Source organism: Pempheris klunzingeri, chromosome 9, assembly GCF_042242105.1.
Source record: "Pempheris klunzingeri isolate RE-2024b chromosome 9, fPemKlu1.hap1, whole genome shotgun sequence".
Classification (NCBI taxonomy): Eukaryota; Metazoa; Chordata; class Actinopteri; order Acropomatiformes; family Pempheridae; genus Pempheris; species Pempheris klunzingeri.
Window position 1 is genome coordinate 14,308,058 of NC_092020.1, and position 27,331 is coordinate 14,335,388.

Below are 27,331 nucleotides of genomic sequence, written 5' to 3' on the forward strand. Positions count from 1 at the left end.
CTTTGTTATATGAGAAGCAGTGGGAAGGTCTGCTCTTATGTCATTACTGAATATGATAGTCTGTTGCCGTTATTTTATTTCTATTTTATTTACTGTGACAGCAGTGATTGTGATTCAGCATGCCTCATGTTCTCCTCAGTCTTGACCTTCTCTACCGGCATCAGAAACATGTCAATTTGTAGCAATAACGGATGTAAAATAACATACATTATAAAGTTGCGGTTTATGCGCTGGGCCATGTCTTTGCTAGGAACAGTGAGTCCCTGGAGTCCAAGACAGCAAAGTGTCATTTTTACACCAGATTAAACAAACAAGATATTACATGTTAATTACTGAGCTTTTGATGTGCTGGTAGATGGATTTTGTCTGTCTTTGGACAGAGTCAGGCCAGCTGTTTCCCCCTGTCTCCAGTCTTTATGCTAAGCTAAGCTAACTGTCTGCTGGTTCCATCTTCATATTTAGTGGACAAACATCGGAGTTGTTGTGATCTTACTCTCAGCAAGAAGCAAATAAGAGCTTTTCCCAAAAATGGTGAACTATTTCTTTATACACAGAACGCACCGCTGTTGTTTTTTAGGGAAAATTATTCTATTCTAAAACATTTTAAGATAAACTTGTGTTACATATTTCTTGGTACAAATGAGCACAGAAGTGAATGGTATGTTAAGGCACCAAATACCACAATAAGTGTGTGTGTGTGTGTGTGCGTGTGTGCGTGCGTGCGTGCGTGTGTGCATGCGTGCGTGTGCGTGTGTGTGTGTGAGTGAGTGAGTGCATGTGAGTGTGTTTGACCATCTCTCTGTCTGGACAGTATGTGTAGCGCTGTTGTAGATTTACTGTAACTGACCAATTGACTTCTCATTACTCAGCACTACCCCTCTGCCTGTTATTTCCAGTGCTCATCCTTTGACTCACGCCTCCTCTCATCCTCCTTTCCTTCTTTGCCTCTTCCTCTCCTCCTCCTCCTCCTCATCCCTCTGGCCATTTCCTCCTCTCCTTTTGTCTTTTGCCCATTCAGAAATCTTCCCATCTTCCTTCAGAGAAAATGAATGTTTGCTGAATCACACATCTGAGGTCACTGAATCAGCATTTGCTCAATGGCAGCACTGTCTGTCTCTCTGCCTGTCACTCAGTCTGCCCCTGTGTGTGTGTGTGTTTGTGTGTCCAACCACCTACAGTGGTATTTCTGTTGATCTATGAGCTGTGAAGTCCGGTAACTCAGCCCAGTCTCAGTGTTTCTCGCTCAATGAGTTGCTATGTGCATCAGGCGGGTGACAGTGCTGGTAATGTGCTGGCTTTGTGTGTGTTATATTCCATTAGCGCTTCTGGTGACCTGCCAAATAGTCTGTCATTCACTTATTCCAGTACAGTATGAATGAATGTGTTAAGCATGGATGTGTTTATGTCCCTCAGTCTGTTAAAGCTCTCTATTTGTTTCCACTGTGCAAATGATAAATTTCTGATATACTGCACTTGTGTGTGTGCTGTCTCGGTGTCTTAGCCTCGGAGTCTCTTCTTGAGGCGGTTAAAGTCCTTCGCCGATCGCCACAGCCAACTCTGCAGCTCTCGCAATATCCAAAATCCCTCCACCTTCCTGGCGAAGTCGTTCATCATCGGCCGCACCGACAGCAACGAAGAGGAGGATGAGGAGGTGGAGGAGAGCAGTGGTGTCAGAGGAGGTGAAAGGAGGGAGGTGCCTCTTTGTAAAGACAGAGGGACAGGCTGGGTGAGGAGGGTGTGCTCCTCACCTGCCCTGAACTGGTAGAGGAGGGAGAGGGTGGACAGTGGAGGCTGGAGGGTGGGGGAGAGGAGAGAGCGAGGAGGCCGACGCTGATGATTGAAAGTGGAGGAAGAGGAGGTAGCTTCTGTGTCTGTTTGCTTCTCCTCCTCCGCCGTTAATCCTCTTCCTCTCTCTACAATAAAGCCGTCTTCTTTTCTGAGTGTGTCTGAGTGAAGCGAGTTCAGATTGTAGCTGTACTGATTGTTGTTGTTGTTGTTGTTGGTTTGGATGGTCGGTCGGAGAAGGGAGCCGTCGTTGCCTGGGTACAACACCTCTATCCTGAGTTCAGGCTGCCACTCCTCCTGTTCATCCTCGTTAATACTCAACAACCTTCTCCTCCTGCCCCATCGCTCCGCGCCTCCCTCTCCCTCCAGTTCCTCCTCTTCCTCCTCCCCTACTCTCACTTCTTCGCTGGCAGTCCATGTCCTGCTCTCTGGCTCTTCCCTCCTCCCTCTCCTCCCTCGTTCTCCTCTTCCCTTCTCCCTCGATCCGCCACTCCTTCCTCCAGCTGCGGCCGCCTCCGCTCTCCTCCCCTCTTTCCCTCTCCTTTTTTCCACCAGGTCGATGCCGTCCTCCCTCTCTCTTCTAACAACCCTCGTCCCACTTCTTCTTTGGTTGTTACGCTGACCGGATTCTGTCCTCGTCCCAGCTCTGGACCTGTAAAGGCTCTGGCTCATCAGTGGCGCTGGTCGGTTGCCCCCTGCCCCCCTCTGAGGATACTGCAGCTCCCCAGAATTACTTCCCATGTCCGCAGATGGAGGAGGAAGTGTGTAACCGAGGGTGGTCATGAGTGCGGATATGGAGCCCAGCAGCCCATCCAGGCCAGTGCAAAAGTGCAGCAGGGAGGTCTTGAGGGAGGGGCAGAGGGTGGAGCGGGCCAACTCCCTGACGGCTGCCAGCAGAACAGAGTAGGCCCTCTGGTTCTGGGCGAGCCGAGCCTGGTTCTCCAGGCCGTGCCACAGCTCCAGGCGGGTGGCGGCACTGGGCAGGGACAGAGCCGTGCTGTTGGGCCGAGGAGGGGAGAAGTCTTTCTCATTGAATGGAGGTCCTAGGTAGGTTAGCTGGAAGAGATATGTAAAAATGAGAAGAATGGATGAGAAAGATGGCCAAAACTATGAAAATAAGACACTAGTTGGACCAAATCAATAAATATCCAGCACAATATAATGGTATCGTCCCATTGTTGTTTTTAAAGCAATAGTTTTTTGGCTACTATAACAAAAGTGACACATGATCGCCTTTTAAGCTGTTATGGCGAACTAGTCAGCAAACAGTTGCTTAAACACAGACACCCAGCGGTTATACAGGAACATTATCATTCACTTGGTGTCGTGTTTCTGACCACCTGATGAATGAAAAGCCAATATTCACTCTTTTGGCTCTGTTTTTGGTCACTACCAACTCCTGAGGGAAATTTCTGGCTCGTTAACTGCTAAATGCACCACTGTCTCTGTCTATCTCCTGTTTGGTACTAAGCAGGTAGTGCACGGTGGGTTTTTAGATCACAAAAAAGTGACTCACATATACGTCTTTGATTTCCTTGAGTTGATACTCCAGGTATTTGGTCAGCTCGTATGTGCTTTCAATCGAGCTCCTCTCACTGGCCAGGTTGTGTGATGAATCCAGGGCCGTTGCCATGGCAGCAGCCAATAACAGGAAGAGCTGGTGTTGATGGACTGTGGGAAAATTAAATAAAACACTTTGATTAAGAGTGAGACAGACAGTTTGAGATGTTTCCCTAACGATACTCGCATAATGGGCGTCCCTGTGATAATTAACACATACTGCACAGGTATTTGTAATCATAACAGTGAGGTGAAATTTATCTCAGCCATTATTTTCTCAGACATTTTGTGATTATTTAACTTGGATACTTGGTTTTTTAATGAATTTAACAATTTGAGAGCTCAACGGGCAAAAATCACCTCCAGCAACAGTTTCCACACTGTTTATAGGAATTTTTACGATATTCTAGTTTATTTCTTTGTCTCTATGGCAATGGCCTCGTCTGTTTACATATTGCCAGGTCAGAGTCATCTGACACTGCCAATAAAGCTTTTTCCGTTTGCAATCTAATTTTAGAGGTTTCTGGCTGTCGGAGGTTTACTCTGGCTTCAAATAAAACCTCAGTTAATAGCTTCAGACAGTCAGACAAATGGCTCCTATGTTCAATGCACCAGCCACCACTCACACACACACACACACACACACACACACACACACATTCATTCCTGACTGATATCCCAAAAACAAAGACATGTGGCTTTCTTTACAATCACAAACATTAATGTGTTTGTATCAGTTGTATGTTTGCTGTGGACTTCTTGTTTAGGTTTCAGAGTGTTTGTGTGGGTGTTTTATGTTACTGTGTGAGTGTTTGTGAGAATGTTTGTAGCTGTAATTATATATGTGGATTAAATTCACATTGCTGTGAGTGTATACAATGATTGTGGTGTGTGTGTGTGTGTGTGTGTGTGTGTGTGTGTGTGTGTGTGTGTGTGTGTGTGTGTGTGTCTATGGGGAGGAGGTTGTAACACTGGAAACCTTTTAGTGCCCCTGTCTCTGGTTTCAAACAGAGAAAATTAGAGCTGAAAGGTGGTTTTCAACACTGAGGAACTTCATGTACGTCCACTTCTCTTCATCCCATGCTTTGCTCGCTCTGGACGCCCTTTCTTTCACGCACTCTCCCTTTACTTTCTGACTCTCTCTCAACACTTCCTCGCCCCTTTCTCCTGAGTGCGACATGCATTTCTTTCGTTGCCTCTGCTCTCTGTCATCCATCATTTTCCATCCTCTCTGTGCTCTGTCTCTCTTCCTCCTAACACGGTGACAGTAGGCAGTGATTCATGCTTGTAATTAAGGATAAAACATACTGCTGTTCAACAGGTTTGAAATATGTATTGCACAATGTGTGTGATCCTGTCAACTTTCACTCTTTCGCTCACCTTGTCTTTCTCTGACTCACCTCGGGCCTCCTGTTGCCTCACTAATTTACTCTCTTTCTCCGCTCAGACTAGTCACACTCAACCTCTCCTTCTGTCTCAATATACCTTTCTCCTCCCTACTTCTCTTCCTTTTCTCCTCTTGACGCTCTTTTCTGCCTCGGGTCAAAATAACAGCAGCCAATTAACCCCCGATTTGCTCTCCTATTCTCCCTCATTTGCCCCTTTTTTATTTGTCTTTCATCTAACCGTCACGCCAGGCCACACAGGATGAGATGTTAAATGAGTGGCTTCAACACTTGCAAAACATTTACTTCAACAAGTTTTCAGTGGTTCTAAGAAAACAAGATCTGACCTAAAACAGTCAACACCTTTTTCTGTGACTCAGCTGCTTACATTTGACGTATTGGTACACACCCCCAAAAAGGGTTGGGTAGAAAATGAATGATGTTATGTACTTAGTATACAAAATATATTGTCTGCTGTGCTACTACAAGACTGTCATAATTGCATTAGGCAAACTTCGTATCTGGCAACGTATCTGGCTGAGAAATGAAGAGAAACTCATTGTAATTTTTAATTTTTTGAAAGAAAACTAATCATACAAGATTACTCTGATTTTGTTACAAACTGCTATGATGACATGTTAACAATGAGTAGCAGTGATGAGATACATTTTTAAAGTAACCTATTCTGTCTCCAAACCAGCCTCAAGCTGAAAAAGTTGTGCACATTCGATGGCATGAGTATTAATGACAGACTGTACTGGCAGTTTCAAATTAAGATATGATTAGAAATGCTTGTCATTGGAGTGAACCTGAACAAACATCACATCACCCCAGCTGCTTGATATAAAAGCAAAAAACAGCCTCCTTGATAGTTAGTAGTGTATTCGCTACCTGCTGGCCCTGAGTTATTGGCTACATCAAAGCATCCTCCCAGACTATTTTCTAAAACACTGTGGTTGGGCCTGGGCAACTCCCACATGCTCCCACACACACCTTGAAATCAATCAACAAGGACAGCCCCCGTCAGCCAAGCCTTCTCCAAGCTCCTCAAACCGCAAAAGCCTCATCACCTGTCAGAAGCAATAAGCATCTTTCAGCAATGCCTGAACATTTGGAGCTCATCAAGCCGTGGGCTCCCAGCACTGAACATCCTCCATCAGCATCAGAACACAATGAAAGCAACATGACATCTTTGACTCTCAGAGTAAACAGCCCTGAAGGAAAAGGAAGCACAGTGTGCAAAAATGGTCGTGTTTAGAAGGAATAAGCAGGTACCCCCCCCCCCAAAAAATGGAGCCTGGGACGGAGAGAGAAAATTCTCCTTGGCAAAAATCAACCCAAACTGTTCCAAACCGTTTCCTTTTGTCTGCAGCCACATGCTCGAAGATGATTGCCAGACGTGAAAGTCTCTTGTTGTTTTGATTGAGCGCTGACATGTCTAAAAGCATCCTGCACTGTGGCTTAAAACAACCGCTCTTTTGTACGAGTAAACTGAGATAACTCAAACCCAGAGCCATGTTGTTGTTATATAATATTACTTTGAGCAACAACACTATAGTCGGCATACAGCCCCGACTTCAAGGGGAGCCCTGCAGGCTTGGGGCCGTGTCTATGTACCTGGCAGTGGAAGCACACTCCGCAGGGCAGGGTTGAAACCAGAACATTCTCCTTGGGAGGATTGCATTACAGCAACACAGGGGTTCCCTACAACGGCCGACCATGACCTGCCTCTGCGCACTTATGTGTGTGCGACTCCCTCCACATGTTGGCACACATACCTGTTAGGTTAACACACATGCACCGACAGGGGAGCGCCATTATTCACAACTGATCATATTTTTATTGACAGTTTGTTCGCTGATGTAAAGCCAGCTCTGGCACTCTGAAGTCTGGCTGCCATCTGCAATACAGAGCTGAGTATGAGGTTCGTGCGCCAGAGCCTCTAAGCTCCAAATAGGTCAAAATCAAACATCACCGCAGGGTCGGGGTTCAGAGTTGAACTTTGGGGCGTAAGGTTGTGCTCAAGGGCTAAAAGAGCGCTGTAACACACTTGACATATTACACTCCAGACGGTGTTTTGGTAAACCAGTGACCCAGTGTTTGTGGGTGTTGCACCGCCTCCATTCGAGAGGACTAGTATTTCATCTTTCCCAACATGCACCACCATTTGAGGTTTTGAACAAGCACTTAAGCAGAATTTGGTATTGTGGGAAAACCATGTGCAAACTAATCTCTCCAGTCTGGTCCAGGAAAAACTAGCTCCAGTGCCAAAAGAGGTTGCCCTCCATCGCTCTAACCACTTGAAAGAGGTCTTAAACAGAGAGGAAACATCAGTATGGAGAAAATATTATGAATCCGGTCCAAATTAGATATTTATCATTGCCAGCACAACATTAATTAGGATGACTACAGTATATTGTGATGGCATACTTTTGGTGTGCATCCATCGTAAAACTTTGACAATATTTTAACATTAATCAAGCACACTGCCTAATTTAGGAACAAAGGTTTGATACATCATCCGTGGTGTGTTTTCCAGATCTAAAACAACATGCTGCAGGCTACCTCCTCTCACTTTTCACACTTCAGTGCTATCTAGTCTCTGAGTAGAACCCCTCTGCTACACTGGAGGACGGTATTACACAACACTAAGGAAGTGAGTGATGTTTCCAGACACGTTTTATGCTATAGCCCCTGGAATGGATACTGACGTTATATATCATGATGTGAGTGGCGTAAATGATAGTCACAACTTTAGAAATCAGCACCAAATAATCCGATTTAATCAGATTTATGTTTTTTTAAATGCGTAAGCTCCATCACTGAGGGTTACATCTACATAAAAATCCATTGTTAACACTAATAGAATCAAATCAGCTCATTTAAAATAAACTGAGCTGTAAACTTTTTTATGTGATTTCCTTCTTTACAAACTAATTTAGTTAGCTAATTTAGGCCAGTTAAATAAGTTAGCAGGGGCAATTCCAGGAGGTTTTATTGTCCTTCCCGTTCTGCCAACAGCGTGAGTGCAGCATAAACTCAAGGTCCACTTTTTCCAGACATTTTAAGTTTCAGTCTGTCATCACCAACGCAAGTTCTGCACTCTTGACACCTGACGACATCTGAGAAATTTCCACTCATTGAAGAAAACCGTGGCATGTGAGTGAAAACTCGAGAAAAATCTAGTAAGTGAACCTGGAGTTTAGAGCATCTGATCACAGCTATGTGTTACCAAGATCCAGACTCTGTAGCCGCTAAATGTGATCACTTTGATGAGTCATTTTATTGAGTTACTTTTACATTTTGGCATCTATTACCTTTTTTTTTTTTTTTTTTACTTCATAAGTGTCACATGAGAATTCACTCCCATCCGCTGACTTGTCTCACATATTTGTTGTCATCTCACTAACGCGTCAGAGTCGGAGCTGCAGGCTCTGTTGACAGAAGAGAAGCAACCCATCGGAGCCAAACTCCGGGGAGCTGTTTGTTTCTTGCATAGTTTTTTAATTATTCTGCTGCAGTGTACCTGGTGGCAATTTTGCCTTCTGTCATCATTCTCGCTGTAAACAAAAACACACCTGTGCAGGATGCCAGGGGGCAAAAACATGCACACATCAACAGACTGATGTGAGAGATACAGAGTCACACAGGAGGTGGACACAGACACACGACGAGGTGAGTGGGGGTGAGGGGAGGTGTGGGGGTTTGACAGTCTGGGGTCAGGGTCGGTGTTGTGTATCTGTGTACAGTTAAAGGCCAGATTTATGTGCAGTCTGTACTCAATCAAATGTGCATTCCTCCACTAACTGAACACACACAAACATGCACACACACACACACACGCACTCATATGCACACATATGCACACATATGCATCCAGATTGTGCAGTGGAGCGTATATCCATGTATGCACAAAAGCCATACCGAATAAATACATATAAAACAAACCATTGTGTACTCCAGCACACACACATGCAGAAACATACACACTTTTCCCTTCTCTTGTCCCCTGAGAGTCCTTTCCCTGGAGTTTGTTCATACTGAATTTCAAATTGATCCTCTTGGCACTGGACACACACTGGGGTTGCCAAAAAACATCAATGACCTAAAAACAAAGGCGAAAAAATCCAATAAAAGTTATGTTTATGCCCAGAGACTCTCTGTGCAACCATTTCTCACCAGTCATAAACTCAGCGTCATCTCTTTAGTTTCTCTCCTTACATCGATGTCTGTCTCCCTCTTCACCTTATAAGCCAATCCATCCACGTCTTTTTTTAAATCTGTGGATTCCAGTCGCTCCATGTTTTATCGCCATGTTTGGTTTCAATTTCTTTGTCGCTTCATCTGTCCCCCCTCTCTCCCTAAATCTCCCTCAAACATCAAACTTCCATTTTAAAGCCTCTTTCCTTTCCCTCCCTAATTACCGTCCCCCTCTCTTCCTTTCACTAATTGGCTCCACTCGCTCCCTCGATCAACATCTTTCATTCTCTCCTTCCCCCTTTTTTCAGACCTTCAGTTTTTAATTTGCCTCTTAATACCCCCCACCCCCCCTTTCTCTTTCCTCACCCGCTGCCCTCCCTCCCAGGCTACTCCACCTCGATGTTTTTTTCTTAAATAACACCTAAAAAAGAAGACTCAGATGAGAAGGTGCTGCTGAATGTCAAAGTCTGTGCTTTGTCACTGCTTTTAAAGTAGGTTGACTGAGGTTGTGCTTTTGATTATACAGCTGAAATTATTACTCACTTAATATGTTAATGGCTCCATGGGTTAAGACGTTTGTTCCTGCTTCTTAAATGTGAGTATTTGCTGCAGCTTCTCTCTTATTTGACAGTTAACAGAATATATTTGGGTTTTAGACTTTTGATCGACAAAAAAAGTGATTGAAGATGTTAGACTGAACTGTGGGGAACTGTGATTTTTCACTGTTTTCTGGCATTCTGAACTAAAACACTGAAATCAGCAGTTTGCAGCCTTATTGGGCTTGTTTTGCTCTTGTTAATTATTTTGTTAAAAGCTTTATATCATGTTTGTTGACCATTTCACTAGTCCCACATCACTTATAGCCAGCTTATTATTCATTAAATAATAGATTGTATTAAGATATTGTCTTTTAATTTAGTATTTAGATGGGCTCCAGATTTCAGCTCCACTACTTTTCAGAGGTAAATATTACACTTTTGTACTCCACAACATTTAGTTCTCAGTTAGACTGCAGTTTTTATGAATCTAAAATAAGCATTAAAACATACATGATTTAAACATCCAATACCCATAGTATATAAAAACTTAACATGAAGTTAACATTTTAATCAATCAGTTATCCACTAACATAATTTAACTCTGCATTCATCCTGCAGAGTGACTACTTTTACTTTTAAGGACTGATGACACTGAGTAAAGTTTTGAATGCAGGACCTTTCACTGTTGTATCTGCAAGTATTTTTACGGCAGTTACCTAATGGACCTGAATCTGGATCTGAGAGTGAGGAAAGATATTTTTGGTGTCTTGAAGGATAGAGACAGAGGAGAAGAGGAGGAGGAGGAGGAGGAGGAGAGGATTTGAAAGGAAGGAGTGAGAGGACAGAGAGAAGGAGGGAGCCGGTGAGGGAGAGTTTTCTGAAGCGAGGGGCCATGTTAATTTGGGAAAAATGTAAACAGCATGTGTAACTGTTCAAAGCGTGACCGACTCATTTTATATCATTCCCCCCTTCTCTCTCCTCTCTCTTTCCCTCTGGGTGCTGCTAACTTCTGTCAATCGGGGAATCTGCACTGCATTAACCCCTCTGCCGCCAGCTCCTCTCTCCGTCTCCCTCCCTCCCTCTCTATTTACTTTTATCTGTCTCTACCTCTCTTTACTCTCCCTCACCCCCAACACACACTCCCAACCTCCCCTCCTCCTGACATCCATATATATACCGTGAAGAATCGAGGATGGCGCTGAGCGAATCAAAAGATGTGAAAGGTTCACTTTTTCCTCTCTTTTTCACATCCCCTGCTCTCTGTCTCTGTCTTTTTGCTCTTCCTTTGTTTCCTCCTGTTGGCTGGTGTGTTTGAGCTCACTGGTCCAACACACACCAACGCCTTTATCTGAAACACACCGACACTAATTCAACCCTCCCAGCAATAACAGGCCTTGTGTGTGTGTGTGTGTGTGTGTGTGTGTTAGACAGAGAGCGCAAAAAGGCTGATGTATATTTAAAAGGGAGAAAAAACATGTTTGTATGTTTCTGTTCATCTGTGTGTGTGTGAACATTTGTCATTGTGTGTGTCTACCTGGGGAGGTAGATATGTGTGTGTGTGTGTGTGTGTGTGTGTGTTTGTGTGTCCAAGCATGTTCCTCACCAGCTGAGCTTTCTGTTTATTAATTTGAGCAACAGTTTGTTCTCAACTCTCTATTTATTGTCCTTCTGAAGTTACACCGCATTTTGCTGATGTGACCACCGAAACGAGGACGTAGGGAGCGAATGGGGGGGGGGGGTGCAGGAGGACGGAGAGGGAGAGACACACTTGGTCACATCTTTTGTCTGGCGCATCATTTTATCATTCAGCCGCCCTTCTGCACCTCTTCCCTTCACCTTCTTTTCCTCCCTTTCTTAGACACGGAACAGCAGCCGCACCAGTTGTCCCAGGGGAAAAAGAGTGTGTGTGTTAGTGTGTGTGTGTCCTCTCACACCCTGACTAACGTGAATCATGTACTTTCTCATATCAGTGACAGCTAACTAGACAGGGGCTTAAAGCTGCCTCTGACCCCCTCAACCCCTGTCATTTTTTACTGTGAATAAGACCCCCCCTTCCTTTCTTTCTCTCTTATACACACACATTTTCTTTCAGTCTTTTTACTCTCTCTCTCTTTTTGTGGTCTGTTAATCTCACATTCTCCTCACACACACAGCCTTTACATTTCTTGCAAAACCTGAAAAATATATTTTTTTAAAATGTCCTGAACGCGTCTGCTCGATATGCATTTTTGTTCTGTCTGTTGTTTCTGTGAGGTTTGCTGATGAGCCACCAAACCCATCAGTTTCTGCATCAAACATTTTCCATTTTCTAATGTGAAGAAATTATGTACAACCTGCTTTTGAATTCATAGGGGAGGTTTAAAAAACATTATTAAATAAAAACTCTTTTAAAAAGTTAAAGAATATCATTTCCAATTTGAATGGAATATAAGGGCATGCTGGTAATTAGATTCTTTAGTTTTAGCAGCAACATTTATGCACCAATTAAACTACAATACAGGATAACTTTTAAAAAAGGGGGCAAAAACAGAAAACACACGCATGAAAATTCTGCAGCCAACTTTTTCACAGCTTATAGTATTAATTACATTTGCATGAAATCAAGATCTCAATCGCACCGACGCACGACAGGAAACATCTAAAAGCTACCTAATAAAATAATAATGAACACAGCAGGACGAGAAGGCTGCTGCCTTGTTTGACAGGTAGAAAAGTGTTTTTTTCAGGGGGTTTTTTTTTCAATCTTCCATAAAAACTATGAGATTAATCCACTTACCTCCGCTACACCTTTTCATTTTCTCCCAAACCTTTTATCCCGCTCAGCGCGCTCTCTGAAGTTCATCCACCGGCTAATTTCAGTGGAGAAATAACCCGATAATGAAGTCTCCTCTCCTCCTCTGGATTAAGTTCGCTCTCTAAAAAAATCGCAAACTTTTCAACATGCTCAATTAAATCTGCCTTCCTCCCTCAGACAGCTGCGGAGACGATGAAGGGAAAATGCAGGTGATGTCGATTTAAATCCTGTAAATTGGTGTATTGATTATATCACGTCAGAGAGGAGACAGATAGACGCAGGATGGATCTTAAATATTGCCCGCTGACTTGGTGTGTGTGGTCTGTGTGACAGACTGAATGACGGCGGAGCCTTTTTGTACCTCCTCCTCCCGCTTTTCTACCCTCTTCTCCTCTTCTTCCCCTCCTTCCCATCCCCGTCTCTCCCCTCTTTCGTTATCCTCCTCCTCGGTGCGGGTGATTCACCGGGTTGACGCATCGCAGCCCAACTTGACCGAGCCGCTGAACCACGGGACTTGTCTCCGCTCATTTCTGTCTCTCTCCCCTCGTCATCCCCCTGAACACCGTCTGACTGCCGCTGTTTGATCTTTAATCTGATTCCCTTTAATAAGGCCAGAGTCCGGCCGGATGAGCCCGCTGCAGGCCAGGAGGACCCGGCAACTCTGCGACCCTCAAACCATCCAGAAACCACGCAGGATGATCTCTCTCGACTTTATTTCCCCATGTTGGTCTGAAGAGTGTTAAGTTGCTTTTCTTTTTTATATTGATTTTTCTCTTTCTGCCCCTTCTATAAATAAAATAATTCAACGATCAATATTCTTCCCACGCGTCTTTGCTCAAAATGAGGCCCAAATGAATTTGTAGGCATTGAATTAAAACTTAGAATATAATGAAACTACATATAACAAAATAGGCTGAGAAATATCACTTAAAGTTAAATGGATGATTAAAAAAGCGAGCTGACGTGTCACTGAGTAGCCTATAATGCGAATGGTTGTCGACAGGAATATTGTAAGAATACTTAAGGCCTGTAAATTTAGAGGCCTCCCTCAAATTATCAATGGAGCACATACCTGAATATCTGTTTTTCTGTTTCTCGTGAAAGGATGAAGACAAGTGTTTGCCTGCTCCTCGGCGTTTTCTTTCTTCTCCCTTCATTCCTCGGGTTTTAGTTTTTATTGACAGGGGGATTATGGTGATCTTCTTTCTCTCACCTCCAGCTGTCACTCAGAATACCGACAACACACGCGCGCGCGCGCGCACACGCACACGCAGACCCAGGTAGAAGCATCACTGCTGATAATCAACTTATCCTGGATCCCACTTCAACTTCAGATCCCTCTCAGTCCCCTGGGAGAGGGGGCCCCTTGGTTAAAGACCTCCATAATCACTGCAGCAGAGTATGAATAAAGAATGAATAAAGTGGCCTGATTATATGAACTGTCCTTAAAGCTGGTAACTCTCCTGGGGACAATGAAGTAGTCTATCCATCATAAGTATCACCTGACCTGATAAGGGTCCTCATTTTATACTCTGAGAAGAGGGTCCATCTGTTTCTACTAATTTCTGTTCATTGTATGTTGCATTATTTTGTTTAATCTATGAAATGTAGGGCCAAGTATAGAATAATTGCACACACAGCACAGAGTGTGGGAGAAACAGAGGGCTTTACAGCAGCCAAACAGTTCACTTTTACTCCAGGGCTCCCTGGCAGATTAATCTGGCCATGAGTAACCTCTGAGTTTTATTTTATTTTTATTTGGTCTCATTAAGGCAACTCTGTATCATGTTCAAAAAATCTAGATAACTATTTAGACTGTTGGCAAATAATGTAATATTAGTAATATTAATTTTCACTGTTATTACTAAACACTTAGAGTTGTGCCTGTACTGCCGCACTCACGTATTCACCACTGTTTTATAATGAAACATTGAAATAGAATAGAGTAGAATAGAAATAAACTGGTGCCCATTTTATTGGATGTATTGTGTGCCACCCAGTGGTGAAGGGAGGTCACTGCAGTTCCGTCCTGTTTTTTGTTTTTTTTCTAAACAGCAAATGTTACGTGTGTGTGTGTGTGTGGGGGGGGGGTGTTTGTGTGTGAGGGTCGGTGGGTGGGCCCTTTTCACCTTATAACACTTCATTGAAACGCCAAAACGCCAAACCGGAAGTAAATACACCCCCTCCCGAACTGTTTCCTGTGACGTAGCGCTAGCTCCCGATGCTACACGCGGGAAACAGGCGAAGCTGCTCACCACGTTCACAGTAAGACATGAAGTTTACAAATTGTGTTTTATTGCTTGTTTGGAAACTCTCTTTGAGCTCTGTGTGCGTAAAGAGCGGGTATTGATCGCCTGCGTGCTGTATTTGGAGCTATGATAGTGACTCACTTTGAACATCACTTCATTTCTTTATACCGGCCTAGCTCGGCCACAGCGCTCGATTTGCTGTACGGTGCATCTCGGTGGGGCGGTGCTGTATTGCGGGTCCTACGGCGCAGTGTTGATGTGAGAACTCCGTGCAACACCGGTTCGTAAAAGAAGCGCACCCGGTGCAGTTGAAGGTAGCTAGCTATTGTTAGTGGCGCAGCACGGTTTTTAGTTATCGTTTCTCTTCTTTTTAAACACTGGGATGTAACTTTAGTGATCGGTATACCTTAGGAGAAAATAACGGTTTAAATGTGCGTTAAACTGTACGGGGTTTACAGCTAACAGGCAGCAACTGTTAGCTAGCTAGCCCACAGCCCGGAGATTCAGTCTTTTCTTTAACCACAAATGATATACTTCATCCCTCAGTGTGTTTGGTCTGTGTGATCTGATGCAGCATCTCTTGTCTGCAGAGCATCAGTCATCGCCTGTAGCTGAGATGGGAGACACACTGGAGTTCAACGAGATTTACCAGGAGGTCAAAGGCTCCTGGGTCAGTATCCTCATCAGACACCTCTGCTCCTTAAACTGTTGTGTAGACAGAAACCACAATTATACAGAAACACACGGCTGAAATCCGCTTTAGAAAACTACCATACTAAACCAGACAGATTTGGCCATTGGTGAAGTCAAAGGTTGTTTCCCTGAATACAATTGTCATATGAGACGAACACAATGTAATTGAATTTAACCTACAGTATAACAGACATGAGTCTGAAACCAGTAATTTGCCTTGTATGTAGTGAGAATATAATATAATGATATTTAATTGATAATCTAGAACAAGGGGGTTTAGATCATTTATTTTACTGAATCTTCAGTGAATCTAAAAGTTAATTTATGTGTATTGGCTTTGGCTTGGTGTAAATTGGAATGAGGAATAAGATCAGTCATTATTTTCCTACAAAGTCAGTTATCAATTGATTGGCAGATTATTTTCCTAAGAAGTGTTTTGGTCAATGATGTATAAGAAAAACTGTAAAAAGATGAAACTCAATTTCTCAGGCTGATATCATATTTGAGAGCCTTGAACCAGTGATATATAAAAAAAAAAAAAAAAAACTACCCAAACAATGTAGTTATTCAGAACGTGCTGATTAAATAAAACAAACTCTTTGTCAGGGTTTTAAATCCCAGCATTGTCTGTTTGTATCCTTACGTCCTGGTTTTGTTGCTGCAGAATGATGGGCGGCTGCGTTTCAGCAAGCAGAATGTGGTGTATAAGAGCAGCAAGACAGGGAAAGTGGACAACATCCCAGCCGGTGAGCTCAACCTTGCCCAGTGGAGACGAGTGTGTTTAGGTCATGGCATCAAGCTGGGCACCAGCACAGGACATATCTACAAATACGACGGCTTCAGGGACACGGTGAGTGTAATTTTCAAATTTTTTAAAATTCTTTTTAATTGCATGACATACCTGCAAGCTCCTTGCAGAGGTTTGGTTTTTCTTTTTTTTTTTTAACTAAGCATTGGCTTTATGAGGCTGACCAGGATCTCCACCTTCTGTCCGATGCTGTCCTTATTCTTCTCCCTGATCTCCCTGGTCGTATTTTTCAGTTTCTTGGAAATAATTGTTACCGTACTCAGAGGACAACAAGGCAACAGTGGAGTAATACTGACATGCATTTGTGGTTTGTTCACTGCTGTGTTTATAACGTGGGATGTAACACAAATGAGGGGGGCTGCAGATAAATAACTTTCATCCCATCCGTGTCTGACATTTCTACGGAAAAACTATACTATCTTGCGAAAAGGCCACCATTTGTGTGTGAGTGTGCGTGTGTTACTATTGAAAGTATGTGAATGAGTCGTCTCTCTTCTCCAATGCTCCTAATGGGATTAATGAGGAAAACCAGCACTAGCATGTGTGTTCCATAAACAGTGTAATCATCGGCTCATGTGAGTCAGTGTTTATATCAATCCACCGAAACAATTTGGCTCAGAAGACAGAGAAGAAATAATTGTAGTTGTGTTTGTTTTTTATCATCCCAATTCTGTTTTTTTTCACTTGCCCCTGCTGAGTGTATCAGGGAATGTCAGCACGCACATAAGAAAACTGGGATGGAGGAGCGGGTATAACCTGGAGTCTGCGGCTGTGAGCGACGACGTCTCCTGGGGTTAATCAACGTATTTTTTTGGAGATGGATCCTCTCGTCCCGTAGTGCAGGGCGTGATGTCATTGTTTATTATCCCACAGCCAGTGTCGGTAATGGGGAGCTGGCTGGAAGTTGATCCGCTGGCGAGCTGTGCAGAAGCTTTGATGCATCTGTCCTACTGAAGTGTTCTTGAGCAAGACATTGAATCTCTGCCAGAGTTTTGTAGTTGACCAGTAATTGTCTGCTGGAGGAGCAGTAGGTATAGAGGCATGTGCATAGTTTGTAATTGGCCCAACAGATTACTGTTTGGGAGCGTGGCAGTGAATGAGCGCAGCTGGCCACTGTTGAACCTCAAAACCTTGTTGGCAAGACCAAATTTGTTATATATTGTTGTGGGGCTAAGAGGAGAATGGATGAAAAATGTGGGATCAAGAGTGCATTATCCAGTTTTTCTTGATGCATCCATGGTTTTAACAAATGGGATGTTGAGGGTTGCTGGGAAAAAATTTGTAATAAATAACAGATGGATAGTGGTGGTTATGTTGGGTAAGACTGGGTAGTGGGGGGTCTGTTTTTATTATGATTAAATGAGCTGAGCAACAACAAATCTGCCAAAAACTGTAATGAGAAGTAGAGAAACGCTCAACAGCAGGCCTTGTAAGCACACATGAACACTCACTCGCTCACTAGTGATGCTAACGGCCACCTCTGCACAAACTCTTGAATTCTATGCATTTACACATCTGCTCACACATGCTCTCCTATCTAAACAACGCCTTAATCCAGACTAACAAACACACTGATGAACTGTAGTACACACACACACACACACTGACTCTTTGGGCTCTAATTGGCTGTAATAACCTTATGGACAGGCAGATATCCAGGTGCATAAACTCTGCTTCCCACAGGGTCTCATTCTCTACGCTGCACACACTCACACACCACAATCACTTCCACATGTGTGTACCACTAGGACAATGAGTGTGTGTGTGACCGACCGTGTGTTTGTCGCTGTGTGTGAGTGTGTGTGTCCTCTCCAGTTGTAAGCAGGCCTGCAGGATAAATAAACAGGCTGATTGTCAGCTGCGGTGTGGAGGGGAGGACAGAGAGGGCAGATGGATTACATTCACCTCCAGTGTTCCCAAGAGGCCTCAGCAGCGGGCGCGGTTATAATTGCGTCGTGATTAATTAGCCCCCCACCCCCTCGCCCTTTTTGGAGGGTGTTTTTCTAAGCTTTGACCCATGCAGTGCCAGTGTGTTACTGCCGTGCTAAATTGAAGCCGCCTTCTTTTTAATTTCTCATTTCCTCCCCTCTTCTTTTCATCACTCCCTCTCCTGTCAACTTCATTTTCTGCTTTTCCTTGCATTGCTTCATCTCTCTGTCCCCCCCCCCCCATCTTACGTTTTTGTCTTTTCAGGACTTGGAGAAGATCTCTGAGTTTTTCAAAGCGAACTATAAGGTGGAGCTGACAGAGAAGGACATGTGTGTGAAGGGATGGAACTGGGGCACAGCTAAGTTCACAGGTAGTTTTCATCAAGAGAAAAACTTTCTCCACACATTATTTCTTTTACTGAGAGAATTTGGAAAGTTTTTATGCTTGGCTGACGTGAATATCAACAATAACAAGGTTGTATAATAAAAGCAGCCAGCATAGTAGCATTATTGGCACCTCAGTGGGGAAAAAAGGTCTTTAAAAAAGCTGCCACTGACATTAGGTTTTCCTGACCCTCTCCCTCACTGCAGGGCCGCTGTTATTATTTGATGTTAATGAAAGCACAGCGTTCGAGGTCCCGCTGTCAAATGTGTCCCAGTGCGCCACAGGGAAGAACGAAGTCACTCTGGAGTTTCACCAGAATGACGACACCGAAGTCTCTCTCATGGAGGTGCGATTCTACGTCCCGCCCAGCCAGGCTGATGAACGACAAGACCCTGTCGAGGTGAGCAAGGACGCACTACTTCATGCACCATGTTTGTTACATTTAATCATAAATTTTACTTAAAAAAAAAAAAAATAATAATAATTCTGTTGATGATGGTACAAAAAGTGTGCGTTTCCCTACAGGCGTTTGCTCAGAATGTGTTGTCTAAGGCTGATGTGATCCAGGCCACAGGAGACGCTGTGTGTATCTTCAAAGAGCTGCAGTGTCTCACACCCAGAGGAAGGTAGAAGCTCCAAACATTAGCATTTAACTCCCTCAACTACAGTACTGTTTTTTTACACCATTTACCTTAGTTAAGTATGAAGTTCGACTGATCTCATTTCTCCTTTTTTTCCCTCACTCAGATATGATATCCGTATCTACCCGACTTTCCTTCACCTTCATGGTAAAACGTTTGACTACAAGATTCCCTACACCACCGTCCTCCGTCTATTCCTTCTGCCCCACAAGGATCAGAGGCAGATGTTCTTTGTGGTAACTGGACCTTTATGCTTTCTCTGTCACACTTTTATTTGGTACCCCAAACAAGTATTTTTCCCGCTGACCGTCTCTCTCATTCCTTCTCACACTCTTTGTTTGTCATTTTTGTCTTCTTAATAGATCAGTCTGGATCCTCCCATCAAGCAGGGTCAGACGCGTTATCACTTCCTCATCTTGCTGTTTTCCAAAGAAGAGGATATCAACCTCACCCTCAACATGAGCGAGTGAGTATATGACAGTAATGGATGCCGTGGTTTAATGCCGCTGCATGTAGCAAAGCGTAATATGAGCTATGGATTTGTTGGAGAGTTACATCGGTAATGCAAGACCTCTTATTATAATACATCTTAATGATAACACATGCCCTGTGTGTTCAATACATTTTTTTTTTATTGTTGTTAAGCATGTATCCACTAGGGGGAAGCAAAGGTCTGGAGGAGTCATTTTCATGCACTTACCAGCATCTTCCTCTGTTCTTTGCAGAAAACTGGCTCAGTGTTTAATTTCAAGATTTTCTTGTTCTTTCCTCTGTGTCGTAACAGGGAGGACGTGGAGCGCCGGTTTGAGGGCAAACTGAGTAAGAACATGTCGGGGTCTCTGTATGAGATGGTCAGCAGGGTGATGAAGGCCCTGGTCAACCGCAAGATCACTGTGCCTGGGAACTTCCAGGGGTAAGCACCCAAAAGGTGCATTCAAAACACATTTTCTCCTATTTTTAAGTGAATCCTGCTAAACGTGCCTCGTTCTTCCACAGTCACTCAGGGGCTCAGTGCATCACCTGCTCCTACAAGGCGTCCTCAGGCCTCCTCTACCCCCTGGAGAGGGGCTTCATCTATGTCCACAAGCCCCCCGTGCACCTACGCTTTGAGGAGATCTCCTGCGTCAACTTCGCCAGAGGCACCACCACGACGCGGTCCTTTGATTTTGAGATCGAGACCAAGCAGGGAAATCAGTACACCTTCAGCAGCATTGAGAGGTGAAGACACCACAAACTCAAACTCTGTCACTTTTTCCACGCACACCAGCATTCTGGTTATAACTCTCATCCTCGTATGATATGCGATGTTTATATCAATGGCATCATATAACATTATCCAAACGTCAATGGTATGATGACAAAATTCATAGAGGAACCTTGTTATTCATTCTCCCATATATACTTAAATACACAAATATTAGAACCTCTGGGGATTTGGCCTCTCCATCTTATCCCAGTAATGAAACATAAGAGCAAGAAAGTCATCCTCTGCATTAGACTCTCTTTCATTTCATGTTGTGAATTTCCCCCTATGGGGGATCAATAAAGAAGAGTCTAACTACCTGCTACGCACATCGTATCCATTCAGAAACCTGGATACAATGTTTACATTCTGCAGTTTTTTATGGAGTAACTTATCTGGTGTTTTCAAGTTTCTCAAAACAATATGGGCTTATCTGAAATCTGAAACCTGGTTGTGATGTTTTGTACTCACATACAGGATTCTCAGAGACGATTATAATCGGGATACTAGTTTGCATATAACCAAGGCCTTTTCATATTTTATAATAATGATAAACTATTTGTATACACCTTTCATGCATGAAATACAGCTCAAAGCACTTTACAGTGCAGCACTCATCTGGACTGAGTGCTTCATATAGATTGAGTTTTGAATGAGCTGCAGTGGTTTATTTTGGGCGGGCAGTAAAAAGTGCTTTACAGTAATCAAGTCAGCTTGAAACAGAGGTGTAAGTCAGTTTTTCAGCGTCATTTTGATTTATAGATATGTTTCAAAAACATGCCGTTGTGTTTTTGATCATGAATGATGGATTTGTAGCCATCTTTCCATCTGAGATGCTGTGCTGCAGACCCAGTGTCCAAAACATGTTTTTGGTTCAATTGACAAAAAGTATTCAACCACCAAAAATCCTTCTGTTCAGTCTAATATTGTGTGAAGAGTATGAAAATGTCCATCACACACATTGGGGACATTTTGCTATCAAACCTAAAATTAGATTTATTAAACATCCAGGCAGCATAAAAACAGGTTACAAGTCACTGCTTCTTTAAGTAGAGCTGCTTTGGTCTGCTTGGTTCGCAGCCAAATGTGTCTGTCCATCAGCTGAGCCAGAATCTTAACGCACCCACAGTAAAAGCACGGTGAGCTGAAAAGCCTGAGAGTTTACAGTAGAGTGGCTGTACTGCTTATTGGTGGATGTTTACTTACATGGTTGAATGAATGAAAAGACAGAGTTTGATTTATCATTCTTTACCACATTGTCTGAGCACAATTATAAATGTATTGAATTACTGACACTGATAATCTCTTGGCAGTCTAAATTTATTTATTTATTTCAGTTTTCAATAAATGTTATAGACCGAGATCTAATTCAGTATAGCTACAACAGCCAGCAACATTCAACCAGAAGTTCAGCCAACTAATTAGACAAAATCCAGGCCGCAACCTTTTAGTCGTCTTACTGTAAATAATGTAAACAAACATTTAAAAAGTAAGATGGCATGAGAATGAAAATGTCGTGTACTGCTGTTTTTATTTTCTAATAAGTTGTGTCCAGTGTTACTGAGAGAACTTATTATTGAGTTTAGATCATATTGTCCAGCCCTAAATCTATTGGGTGAATTTCAGCCAAAATGTCTTCTTTCCTTTTTAGAGAAGAGTACGGCAAACTGTTTGACTTTGTCAACGCCAAGAAGCTCAACATCAAGAACAGAGGGTTCAAAGAGGTATTTATCAATATATTATTATTGTTTCAGTTTGTCATTCATATATCTCCCAGTTTGTAAACAAAAAGATATGACATGAGTTTTGTCAGACTTCCATCTCAGATATTGATGCTTGTTGCCCTTCTCTGTGTGTCTGTCCTTGTACCCCTGTAGAAGAAGGTGGGTATGGTCACGGGCGTCACGTGTGGACTAGATGCTTGACTTTATCAGTGTGGAGTGATTTCTGCTTGCATGGCGTGCTGTTTTTGTGTGTGCGTGTGTGTATGCGCGTGTTACAGGGGGTTGTATCATAAAATCGTGATTTTGGTTGGATGTTACCAATGTGATTGGTTTTGAACCTGAAAGATCTTCAGTGATTTATGATTAATCATGGGGCATTGGGAGGTGAAGGAGTGTGTGACTGATAACTAAGTGAGTGTGCGTGTGAGTTTTCTTGCATCGCGCTGACTAATGTGTGGCCCGGGGGCTTTTGGTGTGCTTTAACACTCGACTGTCATCATGAACACTGCCTAACATGAGCAGTGCTGATTGCATCACCCTTAATGCCGTCTGTTGACATATACAAGTTCCTGGTCTGTCTGACAACACAGTCGAAGCACCAACTCGGTTTCACTGGTAACAAGGCCATCTGTTGTCATGGGGACAGGGTCGGCAGTGTAGGTCAATGAAAATGAATGGGCCTGCTTTCCATTTCCCGTTGGTGTTTTAATAACCGGCTCCTTGACTTGTCGCCTGTCTGTCCGCAGGCAGACATAGATATTGATGCATGGAGATGGGAAATAGCTTGGTTTTGTATACGATTACATTACAACACAGCCAGCCCCAACAAGCCCTTTAGTATTTAACAGCTATTTTTTCCCGAAGACAAAAATGATGCACTGTACTGGATAAAGGTGAAGAGAAAGGTATTGGGCCTCATGCAAAAACCACTTGCAGTGGTGCATGACATTACTGCAACAGACAATGTCATTGTGTGAAATTCTTCTTTTTACTTTTGGGTGACGTAAAGAAGAGTCAATAGCCTCAAATTGAAATTTGGAGGTTACTTTATTGTAATAATCTAATGTCACAAAAGTGCACCTACTCATGAACATTCATCAGACGTCATTCTTTAGGTAGCTATGAGTAATTTACTACAAGTCGGTCCAGTTAAGAGAGTTTGCTGAAACTGACTTGGAACAAGCATCATGGGGGGAAACGGCACAAGAGGTTAAGAATAAGAAAATTGTCCTGCATGAGGTCCAATGTGAAGCTTAAATTCATGAAATCCAATACTGCTGAAACAGTTAAGTTAATCTTTTAGATGAGCCAAAGAAAAATAATCGACGGTAATTTTCCCATATTAAGTATCTTGGGTTCTAAGTGATAACTCGAAGTACTTCAGCCTGCAAATTATTTCTTATTAAGATGAGCTTTGTCTGATTGCCTGATATGCTTTGCTGCAGTGTGGGCAGTGTTGGTTTGTGTTTTCTTGACCATGCAGTTTACTTTCAGGGCATGAAGGGTAAGATTGACGAGTATAGCGACTCAGACGACGACCAGCACGATGCCTACCTGGAGAGGATGAAGGCTGAGGGCAAGATCAGAGAGGAGGGCAACGACAGCGACGAATCCGATGGTGAAAGCGGTGAGTAACACAGTGTGACACAAGCAGGCAATTCACGTTAAGTCAGTTGGTCTGATTGGGGGCATTTCTGTCCTGTTTCACTCTGTAGATGAGTCGTTTAACCCTGGAGAAGAGGATGATGACATTGCAGAAGAGTGAGTGACTTTTTTCTTTACATATGTTTGTTAAATGTCTGTTTGTCCTTTCCTTGAACACGTTTTCCGTCTGTCTGTCACTCAACTGACATAACTCTCACCATTTCCTGTCTTGTTTCTCCGCCTCTGTCACTCAGGTACGACAGCAATGCCTCCGCAAGCGACAGCAGTGATGAAGGGGGCGAAAGCGAAGATGAGAGCGCAAAGAAGAAGAAGGCCAAGAAAGCCAAAGTGGTGAAGGAGAAAAAAGAGAGGAAACCACGCAAAGAGGTGAGACCAGTTGTGTCTGGGAGAAACGGCTTTCAAAGAAGCTGCTTTTTTTTTTCCCCCCATAAGGATGGCCCTTATATTCCAAACAGATCTCCAGAATATATAAACCTGTATTTACCTGCACGTATTTACCTGTCACTTTCCTTCCTGTCTTCAATCGGAGCAGAAGAAGCAGAAAGATACCGGCGGCCCCAAGAGGCCAATGAGTGCCTACATGCTGTGGCTCAACTCCAGCCGTGAGCGAATCAAGTCGGAGAACCCGGGCATCTCCATCACAGAGATTTCCAAGAAGGCTGGAGAGATGTGGAGACAACTGGGCAGAGAGGAGAAGGAGGTGAGGCAGGAGGAGGAGGAGGAGGAGGAGGAGGAAATAATTTGCTTTAGTTTCTCTCATCTTCCCTCACAATACAAGATATTTAACTTGATTAGACTGCATTTTACATTCAGTGTTTTCTTTGGTACTACTAGTGCCACAGAGTGTGACTGTGAGAAAGTATGCTGTCGGTAAATTTAGATTTTTAAACTTTACTGGAGCAGTTTCTACAACTGTTTACCTCTCATCCAGATTGTGTCTGACTAACCCAAACATATAACTACATTTTAGTTTGTTTGTTTTTTTTGTTTTTTTAATAATTTAAAATGGAAAGCTAGCCCAATTAAATTACATGAATAGGTTGAAAAGACAAATTCTTTTAATGCCTAGGTTTGCTCTCAAAATAATTTTCATTGCAGAGTCACTCTTGATCCAAGAGATGTTTATGGCTGTAAATTTTTCTTGTAATCTTGTAATAGGTGACATTTTAAATCAGGAAAAAAGAAATATAACAGATATGATGTATGATGAGTGTCTAGCTGATGTTTTCCTTCACGCTTTCTTTCAGGAGTGGGAAACAAAGGCAGGGGAGGCGAAGAGGCAGTATGACAAAGCAAAGAAAGAGTACAAAGAGAGCGGCGGTGGATCAACCTCCAGCTCCAAGAAGTACGGCTTGCAACTAAAGATTATTTTCTTTATTGGTTAATCTGTCAGTCATTTTCTCGATTAGTTATTTGGTCTAGAAAATGGGGGGAAAGTATCAATCAATGTTTCCCAAAGCCAAGATGATGTTCTCAAATGTCTTTTTGTCCACAACCCAAAGATGTTCAGTTTACTGTCAGAGGAATAAAAAAAAGAAAAACAGAATATCTGTAGAGAATTTGGATATTTACTCGAAGTAATTGGCGATTAATTTAATAGCTGACAACTTGTTGATTAGTTGACTAATAGGTAAAGCTCTACAAAGCTCAATTATTTGTTTTTCTTGATACAACCAGTCTTGAATATATGTCTCTTTATTTTTGTCTCCCCACCCCTCACCCATTAGGGAGAGTAAAAAATCTGGCGGTAAAAAGGAGGAGAAGAAGAGGAAGTCTGCTGGGGGAGATAAGGACAAGGAGCGGGGAGGAGGCAACGACAGCTTCAAGAGTCGAGAGTTCATCGAGACCAGCGAGAGTTCATCAGACTCTGACCACAAGAGCAAGTCCAAGAGGAAGAAGGTAAAGAGCCAGTAATGATTAATGTAATTATCAGATGGCCTGCAGCAGGATCCATTATCCGATTCATCTTCGCCTGTGTGTTCGTCTCTTTCTTCACCACAACTCTCTCGCATCCCTTCCAGTAGTCTGCCAGTTCTCTGCATATGTACATCAATTTTTTGATGCATTAGGGTGCAACATTGTTTTATTACTTTAAGTCTGCATTACAGTGATGTAAAGTAGTGGGTTGTTTGCTGTTGGTTGCTTATGTACCACAGCCAGAGAAAAAATAGATAAAAAGCTGCTCAATGAAAGCAAAGCAGTTTTATTTTCAGTTGTTTACGGTTAAGTGAATCTGGACGTCCACATCAACCAATAATAAGAGGAGGAGAGAGAGAGGACTGTTGAATTAACGTTGGCTATGTGTGAAGCTGATCGAGGTACAGCTGCAGGGGAACGAGAGGAGATATGACCAAACCTGCACTCAGAATAAAGAGGTTTGGCAGGTAAGACTGAGGGAGGGAAAGAGACAGCAATAGAGAGACAGATGTGTGTGAGAGAGACAGAGAGAGTGTGACATGTCTTACCAAGCTGATATTGATGATACATCTGATGATATATCAGCAAATTGTCATTTTCAACATTACATAGACAAAGATTTTTGACAATCCTGTGCTCAGCCAGGTAACAACTTGACAGGTGCCATCCCTCATTAAACTGAAAGCATTGATAAACAACGTGAAGAGAGAATAACCACCGGCTCGTCTTTCTCACACATACTTACCCTCTTTTCTTAATATGTTGTATCCAGGAATCGGATGACGAGGAGGAAGAAGCCGTGTCCACACCTGCCAGCTCAGAAGAAGAGTCTGATTAAACTCACACACACATGTTTACCCATCACATACAAACCATGGACCAAGCGTTGATGCTCTCTGTGTTTATCTCACACAAGGACTGACAGACAGATCAACTTGAGTTGTCTTTTTCTTCTTCTACATGTTTTGTTTTAAGAGCACGGGCACGTCTTGTGACTCTGAAAGCTCATGTAATATTTGGGTTTTCCTGCCGACTGGTGGTGTAATGGTGGACCACTTCTCCCAGAATTCTTGAAGGGTGTCGTCATCTCACCCATGGGGATGGTTGTAGTTTTGTAGCACTGAGGACTGTAGGAGTTATTAGTTGATTTATGTGGATAAAGCCGAGAGGAGCAGATGCGAAGCCATCTTGTTCCACCTGTGTAGAACATTTAAAAACTGCAGTGTTTTTTTGTGTTTTGCCATGTCATGTTTTCAGGCTTGAATAAATAAAAGAATCATTTTTAATAAAGATTCATTTTGCTGTTTGTTTTGTGCACAACCTTTGTGTCATGCTGCTGGGTGATTTTAGAAACCAGCAGCAACTAACAAAGTTCACTGTAAGGCTTTGCAAACCCACATGTTGTAGGTGTCTTCATTAATTTTAGATTTTACCGTTTCTCAGTACTGTGTGGGCTATTTGTGATACCATACCAGTAGTATGCTTCTACTGCGACAAGTCAAAATGTTGGTGTCAAAAATCCTATTAAATTATATTTAAGTAGATTTTTAAAATGACGTTTGATGCTCAGGTTTGACATAAATATGTCAGGAGTTATGTGGTCACTGCTTACAAAAGCTTAACCGTATATTTACATCTGGTGTTCTTGGCCTAATATGGCAATGGATTTCTTTTTATAGTGTGTGTATAGATGAATAAAAATGGCTGAAGTTTAATATGCAAAACTTCTTAAATCCTTAAATGTCTGCTTTAAGAGTTGCTTTCTTCATTTCAATACATGTGCTTTATGGAGATGTTTTGCATAAAGAAATAAAA

At 42.8% G+C, this 27,331-nt stretch overlaps 2 protein-coding genes across 5 annotated transcripts; one reads left to right on the forward strand and one right to left on the reverse strand.

Moving 5' to 3' along the window:
• Positions 1 to 770: 770 nt before the first annotated feature.
• Positions 771 to 12,275, reverse strand: clcf1 (cardiotrophin-like cytokine factor 1). The gene is made up of 3 exons (XM_070837427.1): positions 12,246 to 12,275; positions 3,302 to 3,456; positions 771 to 2,841 (listed from the first exon to the last, which is right to left on the reverse strand). The coding sequence occupies exons 1-3, from the start codon at positions 12,262 to 12,264 to the stop codon at positions 1,498 to 1,500; spliced, it is 1,518 nt and encodes a 505-aa protein (XP_070693528.1). The 5' UTR covers positions 12,265 to 12,275; the 3' UTR covers positions 771 to 1,497.
• A 2,178-nt stretch (positions 12,276 to 14,453) lies between these two features.
• Positions 14,454 to 26,817, forward strand: ssrp1a (structure specific recognition protein 1a). Of its 4 annotated transcripts, none has more exons than XM_070837039.1 (18): positions 14,454 to 14,528; positions 15,103 to 15,182; positions 15,870 to 16,055; positions 18,207 to 18,312; positions 18,533 to 18,726; positions 18,852 to 18,952; positions 19,074 to 19,203; positions 19,330 to 19,433; positions 19,752 to 19,880; positions 19,964 to 20,185; positions 21,862 to 21,934; positions 23,429 to 23,561; positions 23,650 to 23,695; positions 23,833 to 23,974; positions 24,135 to 24,299; positions 24,847 to 24,944; positions 25,327 to 25,498; positions 26,289 to 26,817. In XM_070837039.1, the coding sequence occupies exons 2-18, from the start codon at positions 15,129 to 15,131 to the stop codon at positions 26,352 to 26,354; spliced, it is 2,121 nt and encodes a 706-aa protein (XP_070693140.1). In that variant the 5' UTR covers positions 14,454 to 14,528; positions 15,103 to 15,128; the 3' UTR covers positions 26,355 to 26,817. The 4 variants fall into 4 exon arrangements, with proteins under 4 accessions (XP_070693140.1, XP_070693142.1, XP_070693143.1 ...); XM_070837041.1 differs by having other exon boundaries at positions 23,833 to 23,965; positions 24,129 to 24,299; positions 26,289 to 26,816; XM_070837042.1 differs by having other exon boundaries at positions 23,833 to 23,965; positions 24,132 to 24,299; positions 26,289 to 26,816.
• The last annotated feature ends 514 nt before the right edge of the window (positions 26,818 to 27,331 follow it).

Coding starts and splice junctions, on each gene's coding strand:
- clcf1 (XM_070837427.1), bottom strand. Junction 2,842..3,301: donor AGGAAATCAAAGACGTATAT/GTGAGTCACTTT, acceptor TATCTCTTCCAG/CTAACCTACCTAGGACCTCC.
- ssrp1a (XM_070837039.1), top strand. CDS start 15,129: ATGGGAGACACACTGGAGTTCAACGAGATTTACCAGGAGGTCAAAGGC. Junction 24,300..24,846: donor TGGGCAGAGAGGAGAAGGAG/GTGAGGCAGGAG, acceptor GCTTTCTTTCAG/GAGTGGGAAACAAAGGCAGG. Junction 24,945..25,326: donor TCAACCTCCAGCTCCAAGAA/GTACGGCTTGCA, acceptor CTCACCCATTAG/GGAGAGTAAAAAATCTGGCG.